Source organism: Chrysemys picta, chromosome 1 (genome assembly GCF_011386835.1).
Source record: "Chrysemys picta bellii isolate R12L10 chromosome 1, ASM1138683v2, whole genome shotgun sequence".
Taxonomy (NCBI): domain Eukaryota; kingdom Metazoa; phylum Chordata; order Testudines; family Emydidae; genus Chrysemys; species Chrysemys picta.
The window spans coordinates 103,724,839-103,744,684 of NC_088791.1; the positions used below are offsets into that span (position 1 = coordinate 103,724,839).

The 19,846-nt window shown below is 44.7% G+C and overlaps 1 protein-coding gene and 1 long non-coding RNA gene across 8 annotated transcripts in view; one reads left to right on the top strand and one right to left on the bottom strand.

Annotated features, from left to right (window-relative positions):
• The window catches only part of TRIM24 (tripartite motif containing 24), a 138,223-nt gene extending 135,665 nt beyond the window's left edge, over positions 1-2,558 (bottom strand). For 2 of the 7 annotated variants that reach the window (XM_065581852.1, XM_065581845.1), the window contains exon 1: positions 2,019-2,555. In XM_065581852.1, the coding sequence (XP_065437924.1) occupies positions 2,019-2,373 (355 nt within the window). In that variant the 5' untranslated portion in view covers positions 2,374-2,555. Of the gene's footprint in view, positions 1-2,018 lie in introns of all 7 variants that reach the window. The other 5 variants (XM_042851647.2, XM_065581842.1, XR_010597938.1 and 2 more) reach the window with 4 other exon arrangements.
• On the top strand, positions 441-4,560 carry LOC135980993 (uncharacterized). Its single transcript, XR_010597952.1, has 2 exons — positions 441-562; positions 1,051-4,560. It is a non-coding gene; the product is annotated as an uncharacterized LOC135980993 (long non-coding RNA).
• Positions 4,561-19,846: the final 15,286 nt, after the last annotated feature.

Here is a 19,846-nt window from a genome sequence, read left to right on the forward strand (position 1 = left end):
GCGGGTTGGCTAGGAGGAAGTAAAATATTCAGAGCTAGAGTTCTGACCTTGCCCCTTAACAATCCTTGTTTGCTGAGGGATGGCTTATGTTGAGCTATTCTATTCCCTTCCTGCTTTCCCCTACCCCCACTTTAGTGTTTACTATTGCAGTGGTTTTCAAACTGCGGGTCGCAACCCAGTACTGGTCGTGGAACGTAAGGCACTGGGTCGCAGTGGCTCTGGTCAGCACCATTGACTGGGCCGTTAAAAGTCCCATTGGCAGTGCTGCTGGCTAAAGCAGGCTAATCCCTACCTGTTCTGACACTGCACTGTGCCCTGGAAGTGACCAGCAGCAGGTCCGGCTCCTAAGCGAGGGGAGGAGGGCAGGGTTCCCGGCCAATGGGAGCCGGGGGGGGGGGGCGGTGCCTGCGGGTGAGAGCTGTGCAGAGCCGCTTGCGCACCTCTGCCTAAGAGCCAGACCTGCTGCTGGCCACTTTCGGGGCATAGCACAATCCATGGTGCCAGGACAGGCAGGAACCCTGCCTTAGCACTCCCGCTGCACCGCTGACCGGGAGCCACCGAGGTAAGCCCATGCCCCAATCCCCTGCCCCAGCCCTGAGCTCCCCCCAAAAAACCCCAGAGCCCCTTCCTGCACCCCAAACCACTCATCCCCAGCTCCATTGGGTCGTGGGCATCAACAATTTTCTTCAACTGGGTTGCCAAAAAAGTTTGAAAACCACAGTCCTATTGAACTAAGTTTACTCATGGAGTAACCATCCCAATAATAGGTCTACCTACATTATTACAGAGCAGCTCTAATTTTGTTACACCTTCTTTTTCCCCCACAATAAATATATCAACTTCACTCATTTCCATCCCAAGCTGCTTGTTTGAGCTTTTCTTCAGGATGAATTTATGCATAAGAAAGGAGATCAGGAAATTATTTTTAAACTGTTTTCCCCATTTTTTGACAAACTACTAACAAAGTACTAGATTTCTGGTACTATGTATCTATTTCCTAGAAATATACCAGAGATCAAAGATCTTTACAATCTTCACATTCCCTTACAGACAACTTCATCTTGGTGCAATGTCACACCTATAAAAGGTGTAAAAAAAAAAATCCATCTAGGGCTGCTTAAAAGCTTGCTCTTAACATGAATAGTTAAACTTCGGAACACAAACAACTTTCTCACCACCAAATGACAGATCTTTTACTGCCATACTTCTTTTCTCCCTACCACAAGCCCTTCTCAGCTACCTTTTGCAGTACGGAGCAAATCAAATCTCTTCAACGTGCAAAAGTGATCAGTAAGAAGATGCAAAACCACCAACACATCCACATCACAAACTTCACTGCACGGTTCGGCTTTCTCGCCTTCCGTTTAGGACATGCAACTTGTTACAGACGATTATGGGTGTGGCACCAAAAGGAAATAATAGAAGCTCCTTCCAAGAACCAGAGCTAGATCGAGAGAGTCAAGTGCCGGAGAACACCAGGCAGAGAGCAACCCAGCAGCGTGAGGGGGGTGGAAGATGTACAGGGTATCAGAGGGTTTTCCCGTCTCTCGTTTCTAACAACACAGGACGCACCGCACGAACAGCGGCAATGATGAGGTCCCCGACAGACGAGTGGTAGTTAAAAAATAAATAAATAAAATCACAAACCCCCATTTGCTCCTGGAAGTTGCCTGCAGAGCAGACACAACAGAGGGGCCGGGCTCCCTTTCAATATCCCCCCTCCCCCCGTATCGCGACATGACCCAGGCACTCACTCACCACCGTGACCAATTCATCCCTACACAACAGCCAGGGTGGGAGCGGCCAGAGCCCCACAGGCCGCTCCCCCTGCCCGCCAAAGGGCGGCGACCCACGCGAGCACCTGCCCTCCCCTTCCAGAGGGGGCCGCCGCGGCGCTTGGGAGAGCGGTCGCACGAGCGGCGCCTCTCGCCCTCCAGCTCTGTGGCGACGCGGCAGCCCCCTGGGCGAGCAGCCCGGCCTGGGGTGGGATACGGGGGGGCGGGCAGAGCGGCACTTACCCGGTGTGCAGTGCAGGGGTGAGGTCGGCGAAGGGACGGGCGAGCAGGGGGACGCCGGCGGCTGCAGCTCTTTGGGGGTGCCCGGGCCGGGGGAGGGGGACGGGGCGGCGGGGGGCAGCATGAGGTAGCGGTCGGGCTGTGGCAGGCAGCGCAGGCAGAACGAGTGCAGGCAGGGCAGCAGCTTGGGCCGCCGGCTCTGGATGTGCTGCCCGCACACGGCGCAGGTGTCCAACAGGTTGAGCTGGGCCGCCTCCCCGCCGCGCTCCGCAGGGCCCTGCCGGCTCTCGGCCTCGTTCTCCCCGCTCAGCGCCGCGGCCCCCGCTCGATCCGCCGGCCAGGCCCCCGCCGCCTCCATTGTCCTTGCGCCGCCCGGCGCCTCCCGCCCCGGGGGTGGGGGGAGCGCGACTCCACCGGCCGATCCCCACCCGAGACCCTGGGCCGCGGCGCCCACGAGCGGACCCTGCCCCCTCCGCCCGCCGCGGTGTTTGTTATCCTCGGAGGTTGCAACTGCACCCGCGCGACACGGCCAACGGCTAGCCGGGCCCCGCCCCCTCCTAGGAGATGGGTCTCCGCGTAGCCCCGCCCCGCTCCTCCCACTGGCTCAGCCCTTTCCCCTTCACCGCGCGCTGGAGACCCCGCCCACCTCCGCTTAGCTCCACCCTCAACACCGCCCCCTCTGCGCACGGTTACCCGCCCTCCCCCCAGTCTCCACTCACACAACCTGTTTCACTGCTCTACAGCCAAAATGCTTCTGAAATAAATGTCGTCAAACTTTACTAATTCTGGGTCACTAAGAACGAAAATGATGCTTAAAATTGTTGATTGGCTCTAGTTTTCAAGATATGCTATTGGGTCAGTATATACGACCCTTGACTTGGGAATGGCGGAGGATAAGTGAGTTATAAAGGGAAGGGATCTCAATTTAAACCAGAAATGACTAAAATACATCTTTGAATAAATCTATGACTGGGTTTGGACAGTACTTGCTTTTTAGGCAAAACAATGAATGATGCAATCTGAAGCTGGGATTGCGTCATACATGATATGAATTGCATCATGTTATTCCTAGAAGTCATGGATGATGCAATCATAACAAAGCTTACATCACTCTGCTGAACAAATTGCCCTAGACCAGCTCTAGAAATCATACAGTGTCGTGCTCTCTTATTTGTCAGTGTTTGATTTTGCAAAGGGACACATTTCTGTTTAGCCAAAGTGAGCAGAGATGTCACTTGTGTGAACAGTGCAGATAACTTCTGCTATGTTTGTGCTGAAGTGACTTTTGCATCACAAAAGTGCAGTATAACCACTACGGTTAAGAAAGCCTATTACCTTTATTTTGGCTGCAAAATTGGAGATCAGGACAAGAGGTGGGCCCCACACATATGCTGCAACACTTGTGCAACAAATCTTCGCCAGTGGTTGAACAGGAAAAGGAAATCTATGCCTTTTGCAGTGCCAATGATTTGGGGAGAGCTAACAGATCATACCAGCAATTGTTACTTCTGCATGGTGCCTCCAGTTGGGAAAGGTGTGTCAAAGAAGAACAAGTGGACTGTGCATTATCCAAACATTCCATCAGCTATACGCCCAGTACCCCACGGAGAAGGACTGCCGGTTCCTGATGCACCAGAATAATTCTCACTTGAGTCAGACGAGGAAGGGGAAGAGGATGAAACTTCTGGTCCTGAACCATCAATGTCACAGGACCCACATTTTCTCCCATCCTCCTCCTCTGAACCACACCTCATAACACAAGGTGAACTGAATGACCTTGTCAGGGATTTGGAACTACCCAAGAGTAAGGCAGAGCTGTTGGGCTCCAGACTACAGCAGTGGAATCTCCTGGCAGGTGATGTTAGGGTTTCCATGTTCCATGACCGTCAAAAGGATCTTGTCCCATTCTTCTTCATGGAAGGTGATCGTGTAGCCTGCAACAACATCAATGGTGTGATGGCAGCCCTCGATCCAGATGAGTGGAGACTGTTCATTGATTCATCGAAGACAAGTCTTAAAGCTGTTTTACTGCATAATGGCAATGTTTTGCCATCAATTCCAGTTGGTCATGCAGTCCATATGAAGGAAACCTATGACAACATGAAAAAACTTTTGAGTTGCAAAAACTATGACCAACATCAGTGGCAGCTTTGTGGCAATTTGAAGGTTGTTGCTCTCTTGCTTGGTCTGCAGACTGGATATACAAAGTACTGCTGTTTTCTCTGCGAAGGGGATAGTCGGGCAAGAGATTCCCACTACATCAAGAAAGATTGGCCACTCCGACAGTCATTGGAGCCTGGGAGGAAAAGTGTTCAGCATCCACCACTTGTTGAATCAAGGAAGATTTTGTTACCACCCTTACACATCAAGCTGGGTCTGATGAAGAACTTTGTCAAGGCCATTGACAAAACACAAACAGCTTTCAAGTACCTCTGTGGAACATTTCCAAGGTTAAGAAGAAGCGCCGAGTAGACACTGAATAGGACTAAACTATGTACATAATAGTTTTTTGCCTTTTGTTTCATAATAAATTTTATTTATATAACCCTTTTGCTGATTTTTAAAGTGTTACATAAATAGGACAGGTGAAATATTATCATGTAAAGCAACCATAAACACATGAAAAGACCTAGGTTTACAATTTATGATTAAAACTCTGCTATCTACACAATATGCATAGACATAAAATGTAAAAACTTAAATATCTTAGAAACAGTAGCCAATCAGTTGTTTTAATTGTCATATTTGAATTCAGCACATCAAAATACATAATAAATAGCACATTTTATCTCTGAAGCAGACGACTTCTCAAAAATTGTAGACCAGTGTTTCCTGCCCCGTCCCCTCCCCTAGCTCCACCCCCCAATCCTCTTATGGGTGTCCCTGGCCTGGGAGTCCTGCTTCTGCAGTCCTCCTGGCTGGCTTCTGACTGAATTCTGCCTGGCTTCCTCATCACACCACACTCCTTCCTAAAGTGAAACTGTGCTCCCTCTCAGGACAATACACCTGGCCTGGGGGGAGGGGGGAAGTAGGGGGTTTATCCCTCCCCTTTCTTCCTCCCTACCCTTTCTAGGCTTACCACCTTTGAAAAGCAAAAAAAACTGGCACCCACCCCCCAGAAGGCCAGCCCACCCCCACACCAACCATAAGGCAACTCTACAAACCCCGCCCCTTCAACAGTCACTTATAGTATCTACAGAGAGAACACACATAGAAAAGCTTCATACCATTGCACATCTCCTCACTCGCACCTGACTCAAACCCTCTCACACGCTTGCGTGATGTGCTTACAGTGTTGGTGGTCAGACAGCTGCTGTATTTTCAACCGTTTTGATCTGTTAGTGCTTAAACTGCAGAAGTGAGAACACTGCAGCATCTTTAACAGGACACACAAACTTTTAACCGGGGCTGTCAAGCGATTAAAAAAATTAATCATGATTAATCGTGTGATACAAAAATTAATCATGATTAATTGCGCGATTAATCATGCTGTTAAACAATAGAATACCATTTATTTTAAATATTTTGGGATGTTTACTACATTTTCAAATATATTAATTTCAATTACAACACAGAATACAAAGTGTACAGTGCTCACTTTCTATTTATTTTTATTACAAATATTTGCACTGTAAAAAACAAAATAGTATTTTTCAATTCACTGAATACAAGTACTGTAGTACAATCTCTTTATCATGAAAGTTGAACTTACAAATGTAGAATTATACACACAAAAAACTGCATTCAAAAATAAAACAACGTAAAACTTTAGAGCCTACAAGTCCAATCAGTCCTACTTCTTGGTTAGACAATCACTCAGATGAACAAGGTTGGTTACAATTTGCAGGAGATACTGCTGCCCGCTTCTTGTTTACAGTGTCACCTGAAAGTGAGAACAGGTGTTCGCATGGCACTGTTGTAGCTGGCATTGCAAGGTATTTACATGCCAGATGCGCTAAAGATTCATATGTCCCCTTCATGCTTCAACCACCATTCCAGAGGACATGCTTCCTTGCTGATGATGGGTTCTGCTTGATAACGATCCAAAGCAGTGCAGACCAACGCATGTTCATTTTCATCATCTGAGTCAGATGCCACCAGGAGAAGGTTGATTTTCTTTTTTGGTGTTTTGGGTTCTGTAGTTTCCACATAGAGTGTTGCTTTTTTAAGACTTCTAAAAGCATGCTCTGCACCTCGTACCTCTCAGATTTTGGATGACACTTCAGATTCTTAAACCTTGGGTCCAGTGCTATAGCTATTTTTAGAACTCTCACATTGGTATCTTCTTTGTGTTTTGTCAAATTTGCAATGAAAGTGTTCTTAAAACTAACATGTACTGGGTCATCATCCAAGACTGCTATAACATGAAATATATGAAGAATGTAGGTAAAACAGAGCAGGAGACATACAATTCTACCCCAAGGAGTACAGTGACAAATTTAATTGACGCATTATTTGTTTAACGAGCACCATCAGCATGAAAGCAGGTTCTCTGGAATGGTGGCTGAAGCACGAAGGGGCATACAAATGTTTAGCACATCTGGCATATAAATACCTTGCAACATCAGCTACAAAAGTGCCATGCGAACACCTGTTCTCACTTTCAGGTGACATTGTAAACAAGAAGCAGGCAGCAGTATCTCCCGTCAATGTAAACAAACTTGTTTGTCTTAGTGATTGGCAGAATAAGAAGTAGGACTGAGTGGACTTGTAGGCTCTAAAGTTTTACACTGTTTTGTTTTTGAGTGCAGTTATGTAACCAAAAAAATCTGCATTTCTAAGTTACACTTTCACGATAAAGAGATTGCACTTCAGTACTTGTATGAGGTGAATTGAAAGATCCTAATCCTTTTATCATTTTTACAGTGCATATATTGTAATAAAAATAAAAATATAACGTGAGCACCGTGCACTTTGTATTCTGTGTTGTAATTGACATCAATATTGAAAATGTAGAAAAACATCCAAAAATATTTAATAAATTCACTTGGTATTCTATTGTTATAGGTGTGATAATCGCGATTAATTTTTATAGTTAATCACATGAGTTAACTGTGATTAATTGACAGCCCTAATTTTAACATTAGCTATCTCAGTGTATTGTGATAATAATGCAAATCTTTAGACCCCCATAAAAAAAAACCCAGCAGATTAATTTTTTTTCCTGGCAATTGACAAATCCATACAAAAATCATCCAGGCCAGTCAAATACAGGCTGCGTGGTAATCCTAATGCCCTCCTTTCCTCCCACTTTTTTCAAATAGCTGTTTCCTCCACCTGTCCTAGGGACACTTGCTGGCTCTCCCATTCCCTAGCCTTTGGCCAGAATTTGGCCAGATGCAGAGATTTGGGCATAGGGTGACCAGACAGCAAGTGTGAAAAATTAGGACGGGGTGGTGCATAATAGGTGCCTCTTTAAAACAAGCCCTGAATATCAGGACAATCCCTATAAAATCAGGACATGTGGTCACCCTACTTGGGCATTGTGCTGTGTAGCAACCTGCCAACTCATCAGGGATGAGAACTGTTCACAGATACAGGGGATCAAACCCCAAACAGTTTAGAAGGATCCCACCTAACTCCAGCACCTAGCCACAGTGACTGTCTCTCTTTCTTTATTCATTTATTTTTTTAAAAGCTGAGTTTGGTAGAGCTTGTCATACCAATAAAAAAATCTTAAGGCTCCTCTTCACGACTTTTACCCTAAGGCTCAAACTATGCTAAACCACAAATGTTTTACACTCTGGAACAAGCATGTGGGGCGTGTCCAGACTAGCCTTTACAGATGTGCCAACTACTTGAAGTTAATTAGAAATCAATTAACTCAAAGTGGAAGGGAAAAAAACTTCCACTGTAATGCAGCCATACTATTACTGAAGTGAGCGCTAACCTAATTATCTCTCTCCTCCCCACCCACAAAAGACACTGCCTCCGCATAGGGACATAATTAATCAGCCGAATGGGCACACGAAGAGTATTAGTGTAAAAAGCTTTTAATGATGTAAGACTATTTTTTTGAAGTGGGCTGTAGTCCACGAAAGCTTATGCTCTAATAAATTTGTTAGTCTCTAAGGTGCCACAAGTACTCCTGTTCTTCTTTTTGCGGATACAGACTAACACGGCTGTTACTCTGAAACCTATTTTTTTTTTACCACACAGAACAATGCTTAGTAAGCATGCTCATCTTCACGATCCAACCTCAACAATTACAGTAATAAGCGCATGATCCCACCAAGTTGTTTCAGGACAGAAGCAATTTTGGATTTAAATAGAGAGACAGTTAAGAGGTAAAGCTCACTCTCTTCCTGGGAATAACACCACACAGCCAGGTTACTCTTTCTTAACTCTTCTGTCTTATTATGTTAATAAGAACGATGCCAGCCAGCCCATCTGTCTTCTGCATGTCTTCTTTTCTCCAGTCCTGTTGTATCTCCCTGCCTTGCTTAGAGCAATCAACAGAAGGGTGGGGTCTTCAGTTTCAGTCATTAATATTAATATACACTAGCTTTCACTAACGCTCTCGTCTCCCCTCCTCCCCCTTCTCTTCCCATTTAAGGTGGAAATGTTGTGGGATATCCAGAACAAGACAAAAAGCCATTTAAGGGGGAACTGGAATAGCCATTGCAAGATAATTAGCTATTGACTTGCAATTGCAATAGAGTGAAACAAAAAGCCATTCAAGGTGGAATTGCAGTAATTGAGTACTGAAAAAAACTAATTAATGCAGTTCATTTTTTTTTCTGTCTGTAAAAGAACCCCAGCAGTTTCTTTTTCACCTTTCATTTACATGGCAGAGAAGGGATAGTAAACACCAGGTCTGTTATGACATCCTCAAATATATACATTTTTAAACTAGTCTTCACTGAAATTCATATAAAATTTTTTACCTCAAAAGCATGCCAATATATGAAACAGGAAAATATTCTACAATACAGTAAAAATAGAAAATTCACTCTATTGCGAATTGATTTCAGAGGCAATTGCTGTATTTCAAGAAATAAAAAAATGATATTTAGGTCTGCAGACTGGAGCAGTCACAGTGGGAAGCAGTTCAGATAATTTAGTGTGTACACTAAAAATTGCATTGCCCTTTTTTACAGATATGGATACTGAAAGTACAAAGGTTACTACTCTCTTGTCAAGTATTTTTCTTCTTTTTATTATTAAATGTTTTAACTGGTCTCCTAGAGAAACAAAATGGGTAAGATAATATTGTTTACTGGACCAATTTCTGTCAGTGAAAGAGACATGCTTTCAAGCTTATGCAGAGCTCTTCTTTAGGTTTTCTGCCCCGTTGCTTGATGCAGTTTTAAAATCTTTGTTTCCTCTTTGGTCATAAAGAAATATCAGGGCTGGATTAAGGCAATCCTATGCACACCACAACACAGGCCTTCCATATCTCCATGTTATGACCCCACCCCTATCAGTGGCAGGGCCCTCTCTCACAAAAGTTGGCTGCTGGAGGAGGATTCTCCCACCACTCCTTTTTGGAAAAACTGGGATCTCTAATCCTCGAACAGGCAAAAATAGCAGCAAGCCCGCACTCTTCCTTGTGGGCACAATGGTAGGCATGGTGGTAGGACCCCTCCAAGAAAGGCAGAGGCAGTAATATGAAGTCTTTTTACTCTCCCAGACATTGCATCAAAGGTCCTCCTTCCTCTCAAACAGCAGAGAAAGCAGCGGGGGCATCTTGTGCTAGAGATTGTCAGCAGGGGTCCCCTCAGTACTTTCCCAGTAATCATGGAGTATCAATTTGGGTGTGTGGGTGGGCTAGCCAAGCCCGCTGCACTGTTCTCCTTCTGCCTCCCAGTGTTCTCTCATGGGGTGGTATTGACAGGGCCCCCAGAGCAGTGGCCCCAATGAAATGTACAGTTTTCTCCCAGTTAGCGCTATTGTTTTAATGTGTCTGCTGACTCGGGCAGACATATCTGTATTTCTCAATTATAGAGACAAGGTGAGTGTGGTAATATCTTTTATTGGACCGACTTCCGTTGGTGAGAGACAAGCTTTTGAGCCACACAGAGCTCTTCTTCGGGTAACCGACATGGCTTCAGCTACACTGCATGCCTCACTCAGTTATACCCATTTCATATTCTCCATACCACAAAGACAAGAAACTTACTTGTATTGTAATGGAAGCTGAGATTTTGATGTAATCTCATGGCTAGAGGAATTGGGACTCTGGACACTGATTTAGAGTGCCTGGGCCTTAATTTTGCATATGGAGCATAAACCAGAATAGGAAACGTTTTTCCCAATTTCACTTTTAAAACCAAACTCAGTCTACTTCTCAAGCCCTGAATACACTTGTATCCATTAGAAATTGAAAAGAGAATAACATGCTGTTACCCCTTTTTATCCAAGTGGCTAGTCAAGTTCAGGGTCCTGCAGGTTGTTTCCACTAAGCAGGGCCGGCTCCAGGGTTTTGGCCGCCCCAAACAGTCAAACAAACAAACAAACAAACAAAAAGCTGCGATCGCGATCTGCGGCGGCAATTCGGCGAGAGGTCCTTCTCTCCGAGCAGGAGTGAGGGACCGTCCGCCGAATTGCCGCCGAACAGCTGGAAGTGCCGCCCCTCTCCGAAGTGGTCCCCCCAAGCACCTGCTTGGTAAGCTGGTGCCTGGAGCCGGCCCTGCCACTAAGAAAAGAAACTGATGATAGAGCCAGCCAGGTATTTCCTTTGATGCAATCTTATTTATTTACAAATATTGTACATACAGTCCAGTTTCCCAGAACACAGTAATCAAACAGCAGGAGACAGTTCCTCTGTTTGCTGTTTCAAACCTACCTTTCCAGCCAAAACTCTATGCCCAAAGAGCTTCCTCTCGTAGCCTTCTCCCATGTCCACATTACCTGTGCTTCTGTTACCATCTGCTTGGCTTTCCGGTCAAGATTATGTCTCTCTCTCTCTCACACACACACAGATAAAAACGGTGTCTCCAGTCAAAGCCCTTGCCCATGTATTTGAAATCCCTTAGCACATAGTTCTGCTTCTATTTAAGCTTTGCTATGCACCTGTGTTTTGGGTGCTTGCTACTGCTATTGTTTCAGCCACTTCTTCACAATTGTTCTGACTGAAAGATGGTGATTACATCCAATCCATAATAACAACGTTTAACCCTACCTCTAACAATACTTCCAAAACACACTTCTTGAAATGTAGCAGAGAGGCATTAGGTCCTTTTTTTGGAGGGAACTGCCAATGCCTCCCTTAGGTCTTGTCTACCTGGAAAGTTTTAACAGTTATACCGAGATAATATAACATTATAGTAAAATCGCTATAGTTCATTGATATAAACCCCCAGGTGGACTCTCTTATTTTGGAATAAGTGGAATTATTTTTGTTTGTTTATCTTAAACCCCTCCCAAAGTGACAAACTAAACTGAAAAAAGGCACTCATATCAAAAGAAGTGTGTGCATATGGAGAGTTATACTGATACAACTGTAGCACTTTAAATGTACACCCAACCTTATGGTGGTATAACTTTCCCATGTAGACAAGACTTTAGAGAAGGTGAGGGCCAGTTCCTCCTAAAATGGTGATCCTTAGATCTTTGCTTAAGAAATAAACTTTTTACTTTGGGAATCCTGTTAATTATCACCCAATCTCTAATCTCCCTTCTTTGGAAAAATGTGTGGAGAAAGTGGTAGCAAAACAACCCTGACAATATCTGAAGTCCATAGAGTTCCTTGTCCCTGATCAATCCCGTTTTAGACCTGCCTATGGCATCAATACTTTATTGATTTTGTTGATCAATCATCTCCTTCTGGTGATGGATGAGGATTGAGTGAGCATGCTGAATTTTTTTCTCCTTTTTTTAGATGTTTGTTTGTCTTTGTTGCCAGATTGCTGGTGATCACAAAGAGTCATTGACATAATTGCAAGCCCAGTGTAAGAAAGAAAGGGTACAAAACAAAATTGATTACCCATACCACCTTTCTCAGGGTTCTTTGAATTTTGATTGCTTAAATAAAGAAAAAAAGACTCCAGAGTTTAATTTAATTTTATTGAGTTTTATTACCTATCCTTAACTACAGCAACTAGTCCTCTGGTCTATAAGAAGGCAAAAATTATATTGAACTATAATTTTACTAACATAAACTAAAAAATTGGTTGATGCAATAACTATCCAGGTTTTCAGAATCAAATAAACACAATCACAATAGAAAATGACACTTACTTAACCACTATCCTGAGAAGGTGACTTTCTTTAGTTTTTTTAGTAGGTCGCTCAGAATAGGTCCTCTCCTAACTACCTAACATGAACTGTTACATGTATAACAAGTTGTACAGACTGAGAAGAGTTCAAGAGTCTTGCACACTTGGTCTCCTTTTATGTCTAGAATTTGAAAGACAGTATGAAACCATTAACTATGGTAGACACATAGTGTTTCACAATGTTAGTTAACCATGGTAACTAGTTCATATTCAAAGCTATTTTACAGCAATCTGTTACCAAAAAAAAAAAAAAAAAAAAAAAAAAAGACACATACTGTAACTCTGTGACAGTTCTTTAAAGAACTTTCACAAGTATGTACTCTTCCTTACTAATTAGCTACCCAATTTCCAGATGTAGTCAACTGACTGATTTATCATCTAGGAGAAAATCTCTGTGTTACTTATGATCAGATCTGTGTTCAGCATCAACTTTCAGCTCAGCTACCATCCACAGAAGGGATTGACACTGCAACACATTTGGAGTGAAGGATGGATGTGTGACTACAGTCTTTTACTGGTGTGCTAGCAGACAACCCAAATGGCTGGAAAATAGAAAGAGACAGTTAAAGGTGCCTATATAAGATAGGTACTGGATATCACCAGGAGGACTCCCAGGTGGGTGGCCCAGGACCTCAGTCTTCTCCCTTCCAGGTGTCTTCTGCTTTCAGGAAATAATGTGCTGAAGCAGCTGGGCCCTTTTATCCCATTTCTATAGGGTGGGCCAACATGGTTCCTCTTCTTAGAGATGCTGGTGTGGACCAATCAGATGATGACTCATACTCCTTCCAAAGATTTGAAATGTCCAGTCAAAATGAGAATTATCCTCTCTCACCGTCCAATCAGGGAATGAGGCATCACACTTGAGTTCTTCCAAGTGAGGCTGGGATTGTCCAGTCTTATTGTATCAGCTTGTATAAGACAAGATAGGCCATAGCTATTGGTACAATCATCTTGGGACACAGGCTGAACCCTGGCTGGTTTGCTCTGGTCAGGAACTTACCTCCATAAATCACTTTCTGACCCTCTATGGTGCAATTGTCTGGGCAATTTTTAAATAGTAATAACTCATAATTTTGGGACTTAGTCATTATACCTGTTTGGGGCAAATGGAATTACTTCTAAGTTGCTCCATTCTTTGTTCTCTCAGAGGACCCAGAGGGTAGCCCTGGGAGATTGTTCATCTGTCCCAAGGCCATTTTCATGTGGAGTGCCACAGGGTTCTATTTGGTCATCTCATCAATTTGTCAACACGTTTGTGATATTGTTAAAATATGGGAGAGCTCAGCTTCGCCTCCTCTGGTAAAGAAGAGGAAGAGTTGCCCCCCCTCTCACTAACTTGAAGTAGCCGTGCACCTCTCCTCTTTGTCTGGCATGATGGGAGCTCCTCTTCCTCTTTCAATCTACTGTAACCACAGTTGTTTGGGGAGTTGGTGAGGCAGTATGGCATGCGCTATCTTCAATAGCCAAATGACAGCTAATTCAATGTCTCTTTTTCATCAGAGTCAGAGTACGGTTTAATGGTTTCTCCAATATCTAGACGTGAATGGGGCAAGTTGATAGTGGTGGCTGAAGATGAGAGCAAGCTGATATTCAGCACAGATAATATGGAGGTTATGCTTACTGGCTGCAGAAGAGAAGAAGAAGAAATAGTGAGATCAGCTCCGTCAGTTCAGGGGCTTGCCTGCCATTTTTTACTCATGTTCACAAATTATAAGTTTTGTTCAATCCTCAGCTGCTTCTAGGTATCCAGATAACAGCACTTTCCAAGAGTGACATTTTTCCATCTGCAGTTGGCCTGGTATTTTGGATGTAGACCTTGTCACAGTAATCCATGTAGTCAGTTGTTGGTTGCATGTGTGTGTTCTCTCTGTGTGCTGTCACAGCTCTGCGCAGATAGGGAACACAGCAGACTTTGATTGAACTGCCCAATAGGACCACAGACTCGGTTCCATAGCGAAGGTGCTTGACCGGGTTTATTGACAATGAAGCACAGACCTAATGCCCTGGCTCAATGGTTACAGGTACACTAACACATGTAGGCTCATTGCAATGGACTCGGCTCAGTGAATGGTGGGACTTTCCATTCCCCTTTAGGCCACACAAAGACACACCCTCTGTGATGCCTCTTTTATACCCTGATATAACCAAGTTACATATTGCCCCTCTGACATGGTTAATTACCACCCTTTACTTTGTTCATGTTGGTTTGATTGAAACATCTCTATCCATCATGCTGTCATCCTGACCTTATCTTTAGGAGCGGGGGTATGCCCCTATTATCTTCAGGGAGTGTGTTTATACCATGCTTGGTATTGGTGTGTTCTGGTACTACTCTTCTGTAAGGTGTTTACGTGAGTGTCCTGTGCCTAGCACTTGGAGTGTTTGTGTTTTTGCAACACCAGCTTTGTTCTTGCCAAGTTCATGTATTGGGCAGTGAACCTGCAGGCAGGCATCTGCTTTTTTGCAGGGCTTGACTCTATTTGGGCCTTAGGCCTTATGTCTCATGCTCTTTCTATTACAATCCATATTTTTGTCACCTTCAGACTGGATTACTGCAGTGTATACGTGGAGTTACAATCATAGGCGGTGCATGGCTTCAGCATTTGGGGAGGCTGGCATGAGCATCAGAAGCTCCTGTGGTGCCCAGACCATGGCTCTGCCCCCAGGCCCACCCCCACTCGGCCTCCTCTTCCCGAGATCCTACCCACACTCCACCCTCACTCCGCCCCAGCCACCCTGCCCATGCTCCACCCCTGCTCTGCCCCAGGCCCCACCCAAGCTCGGCCCGAGGGCCCATTCCCACTCGCCCCCCCTCCCTGCTTGGCCTCCCCACCCACTGAGTTACTCTCCTCTGCTGTGGGGGCCTCAGGAGAAGGGAGGTGAAGGAGAGAAGCGACTCAGCGGGTGGGGGCTTCGGGGGATGGGGTGGAGGAGAGGAATGACTCAGTGAGAAGCAGGGGCCTCAAGAGAGGGTGGTGGAGGAGAAGAGTGACTCAATGAGTGGTAGGTGGTGGTAACCTTGGGGGAAGGGGCGGAGGGGGATGGGAAGGGGCAGAATGAGGGCAGGCCTCAGGGGAAGAGATAGGGTGGGGATGGGCAGAAGAACAGCACGGGCAGGGCCATGGGGGAAGAGCAGGAGCTTGGCTTCGGGGTGGAGTGCAGGCAGGACCATGACCCAGGCATGACCATGACCCAGATGTCCGCACACTCAAAGGCAGTGGGGACTGTTTGGGAGACTTAGTCTCCCCTGGACTATTATACCCACTGCCCATGGTTACAATTAAAATACTTCAACTACTGTAGAATATATTGGCTCACTTGTTCAGTAGTGCCTTTCATAGACAGTATACAGTAGAACCTTAGAGTTACAAACACCTCGGGAATGGAGGTTGTTTGTAACTCTGAAATGTTCAGAGTTCTGAACAAAACATTATAGTTCTTTCAAAAGTTTACAACTGAACATTGACTTAATACAGTTTTGAAACTTTACTATGCAGAAGAAAAACGCTGCTTTCCCTTTATTTAGCAGTTTATGTTTAACACTATTTACTTTTTGTGTATGCCTCTGCTGCTGCCTGATTGCATACTTCTGACTCCAAGTGAGGTTTGTGGTTGACTGGTCAGTTCGTAACTCTGAGGTTCTACTGCAATTAGAAGCTGTGTAACCACCAGAATTTGTCTGGAGGGTCCAAATTTCTGCTCTTAGCTCTGGCTCTCTGGCTGCTTCCTCTTGTGAGTTTCTAAATTTTCTAGCAGTGGTGGCTTTTTTTTTTTTAAACACACAAACCTCCCATTTTTCCTGCAGCCACCACTAGTGAGTGCTTTCTCTTCTGAATATGCAGCATCCATGTAGCTGTGAGACACTCTGCTTGGCTGGAGGGCTGCTCTAATCTATGCTGGTTGCCTATGGCTTCCATGGGTTGCCAATGGCTCCCATCACACCTGGAGATCGCAGCTCTATCAGGGTGTCTCAGCCACACCCTCTATGTGGCAGCAGTGGAGGTGCCTCTGTGCTGGACCTATGCCACTGAAGAATCCCCTTTGCACTGGGTTATCCTAGAGCTGGATATGTCAGCTCTATGGCCAGAATCTACCAGCTATGTAGCACAAAGCAGCCATTGGATGGTCTGGCCCAAAATATACATTGTTTCCTATTCCAGTTTTTCTTGATAAATGGATTCCTTAATATATTATTATTTATGTTGTCAAATGAATACCACAAAAATGTAAAAAATGTGCAGTGTGGGCCAGATGACTGCATTAGAAATTCATACATAGACAGATTTAATATATTAGCCTTTCTGGCTACAGTGAACAAGGAAGGACTATTATGTCAGAATAGCTAGAATGAGCAGTGAATAAATATATGTGCATCATTGGCTGTAGTGGCTATTTTAGGAATTAATGCACAATATGGTCTAGGCTTGTTTCCAATCTTTCTGAAAACCATTCTCAAGAACCCAGTAAAATACTGTTTCCAATATGTCTTCCAGTTAAGTAAGGAATAATAATGCTTACCAAGGACGCATTCTATTACATGTTCAAAGAAGTTGCCAAACATTAACAAATTCATTCTCGTGCTACCCCATGAAGTATTATGACCCCATTTTACAGATGAGGAGATAAAGGCTTGCCCAAGGTCAGACATGGAGTTAAAACTCAGGGGGCTACTCCTAGGCTATGTCTACATTAGAGAGCTTACAACAGCATAGCTGCACAGCTGTTAGGGCTCTTGTGTAACTGCTCTATGCCAACAGGAGAGAGTTCTCCTGTTGGCATAATTAAACTCCCCCAATGAGCGGCGATAGCTATGTTGGCAGGAGAGCATCTCCCACCGACATAGTACTGTCCACACTGATACTTCTGTCGGTGTAACTTATGTTGGTCAGAAAAGTGTTTTTTATACACCCCTGACTGACAATAGTTTTACCGACAAAAGTGCTAATGCAGATATAGCCTTAGTTAGGGCTCCCATTGAGAGTGACCAAAAATGTGTTTAAGTCCAACCCTCATTTTAGGCCTTATGGCTCTCTTTCATGGAAAATTCCAGGGGTGAGACCTAAAGGGGAGGAAATCTCAGTGAACTTTCTCTTGCAGTGTTCTACCCGATTGTTCCAAAGAGGGCAGGTTTGCTCCTTCCTATGGAGCAGTTGCGGGTCCCATCCCTAAGCCCCAGTGGATCTTATAGATTCATAAATTATATGGCCAGAAGGGACCACTGTGATCATCTAGTCTAACCTCTTGTATAACACATGGAATTTCCCCAAAATAATTCCTAGAGCAGATCTTTTAGAAAAACATCCAATCTTGATTTAAATATGGTCAGTCATGGAGAATCTACCATGACCCTTCGTAAATTGTTCCAATGGTTAATTACCCTCACTGTTAAAAATGTATGTCTTATTTCTAGTCTGAATTCATCTAATTTCAATTTACAGCCATTAGATTGTGTTATATCTTTGTCTGCTAGATTGAAGAGCCCATTATCAAATATTTGTTCCCCATGGAGGTACTCGCAGCTGGTAATCAAAACACCACTTCACCTTTGTTAAACTAAAGAGTTGGCTGAAGTTCACTGTGATTCTCCCCGACAAGCAGGTATGACTGAGTCCAGCAGCTGTGCTTTGCTTTCTTTCCAAGGGCAACGAACAGTGTATGCCAGCAGTTATATGTTACCACACAGGTCTTTCTAAGCAGCACATTTATTCATGATAAAAACATACAGAGAAAACACATAAAAACCAATTAAAAGGTTTTCCACATAGGGGGATCTGTGTGGGGATGTATCATCCCTACACCAACCTAATGGAAAGTTCCATGAGGAGGTAAGGGTCACGATGGGACACTTGCCAGGCAACGGCTCATGGCCTTATGTAAGGCCCCCTGGTGGTCTAGGGATTATATAAAATAAGGTAAACAAGGTAATAAATCATGGCCTTATGTAAGGCCCCCTGGTGGTCTAGGGATTATATAAGAGGAGGTAAACAAGGTGATAAATCATGGCCTTATGTAAGGAACGGTTGAACCAATCGGTGTGGGGCTATACATGTGATAAACACATGATTCTCCTTCTTGTCCAATCTGTAGATGTGTGATTATAGCCTAATTGTGTTATGTAATGTTGAGAAAAAACTATAAAAGAAAGCTTGTAATAAACAGAATTGGATTCAGCTTGCAACCACATTGGTCGTGTGCTTTATCCGCTCCGCATGGGACCCCACAGATCTGCAGGAGGTTAGGGCTATCTGTGCAGAAGCTTTGTACCTCAGCAGTGGATCTGTGCCCCCGGAGGATCCTCAAATCTGTGGCAGTGCAGCATGGAAGTGTGGAATTCCAGTGTGATGAATTTGGAGCTGCCCTTTGATAATGTATGAATGCAATATGTTGGCCTGGTTATAGGGATGTTTTCTGTTTGAATATCTGTGTTTTAACTCACTAGAGGTTTGGTCAGGCAGGCAGGCAGGGGGAGATGGCTCCAGATAGCTATCCATCAACAGACACTTTAGAGTCATTACTGGATAATGCCAAGCCAATGGCCCTGAGGACTCTGGTCTGATCACCTTCTTCCTGCCTGTGCTCCAGACCAACACAAGTTAGTTAAACCCAGATATTCATACCTCAGACCTCCCAATACTCAGACCAACATAACATATTCATAAATTATCACAGGGCAGCTCCAAATCCATCACACCAATTTCTCTTCTGACACATAAAAGGCCAGAAATAGCTTTTCCCAGCGGGGCAAGTAACACTGTTAGTGTACCAGATTCACTTTGAGAAACTCAGGAATTATCTGGGCAGGAGGAAAGAGGGGAGCACAGCTTCTGCTGTTATATATCTGTAATCTCATAGGGTTACCATATGTCCGGAGTTCCCGGACAGACACTCTTTTTTTAAGCCTGCTTTCTCTGTCCGGATGGGGTTTTCAAATACCATGAAATGTCTGGGGTGACAGAGGATTCTTTTGTAGAGCAGACAAGAGGCAGCTCAGAAAGAACCCCCATTTGGTCTGCTTCCCGATTGGTCCATTCTCCTGCAAGCCACAGCTGCTGGATCCCAGCTCTCCCACCTCCCAGCCCTGGGGAAGGAGTCCCTCAGGGAGGTGCTGAGTGACAGCTTCTCACTGCATCCCGGGCTTGTGCCAGCCGCCCTGCCACCATGACAGGGAGCAACACTTCCCCCCATCTCCAGTGAGTACCCTCACCACAGCTACCCTCTCTGGCACCCCAACTGTACCCTCCCCAGCTCCCCCTTCAGTTCCCCCAACTGTAATCTGAAGAAGTGAGGTTCTTACCCACGAAAGCTTATGCTCCCAATACTTCTGTTAGTCTTAAAGGTGCCACAGGACCCTCTGTTGCTTTTTCCCCCTGCCCAGTTTCCCTTCCAGTCCGCACCCCCCCCCAGTGTCCTCTTTTTGAGAACCTGAATTATGCAAACCCAAGGAATTATATAGAAAGAGGTATAAATGCTGCTTCTGTGGATGCTAAATTCAGTAATAGTTGAACGTTTAGTTCCCTACCTGCTTATCTATCTCTCTTGCCCTTCTCTCTTCCTCTGATTGGGAATCCTAATTAGTTTATTTTTAGAACAAGCTCTGTGTTTAAAGAGACT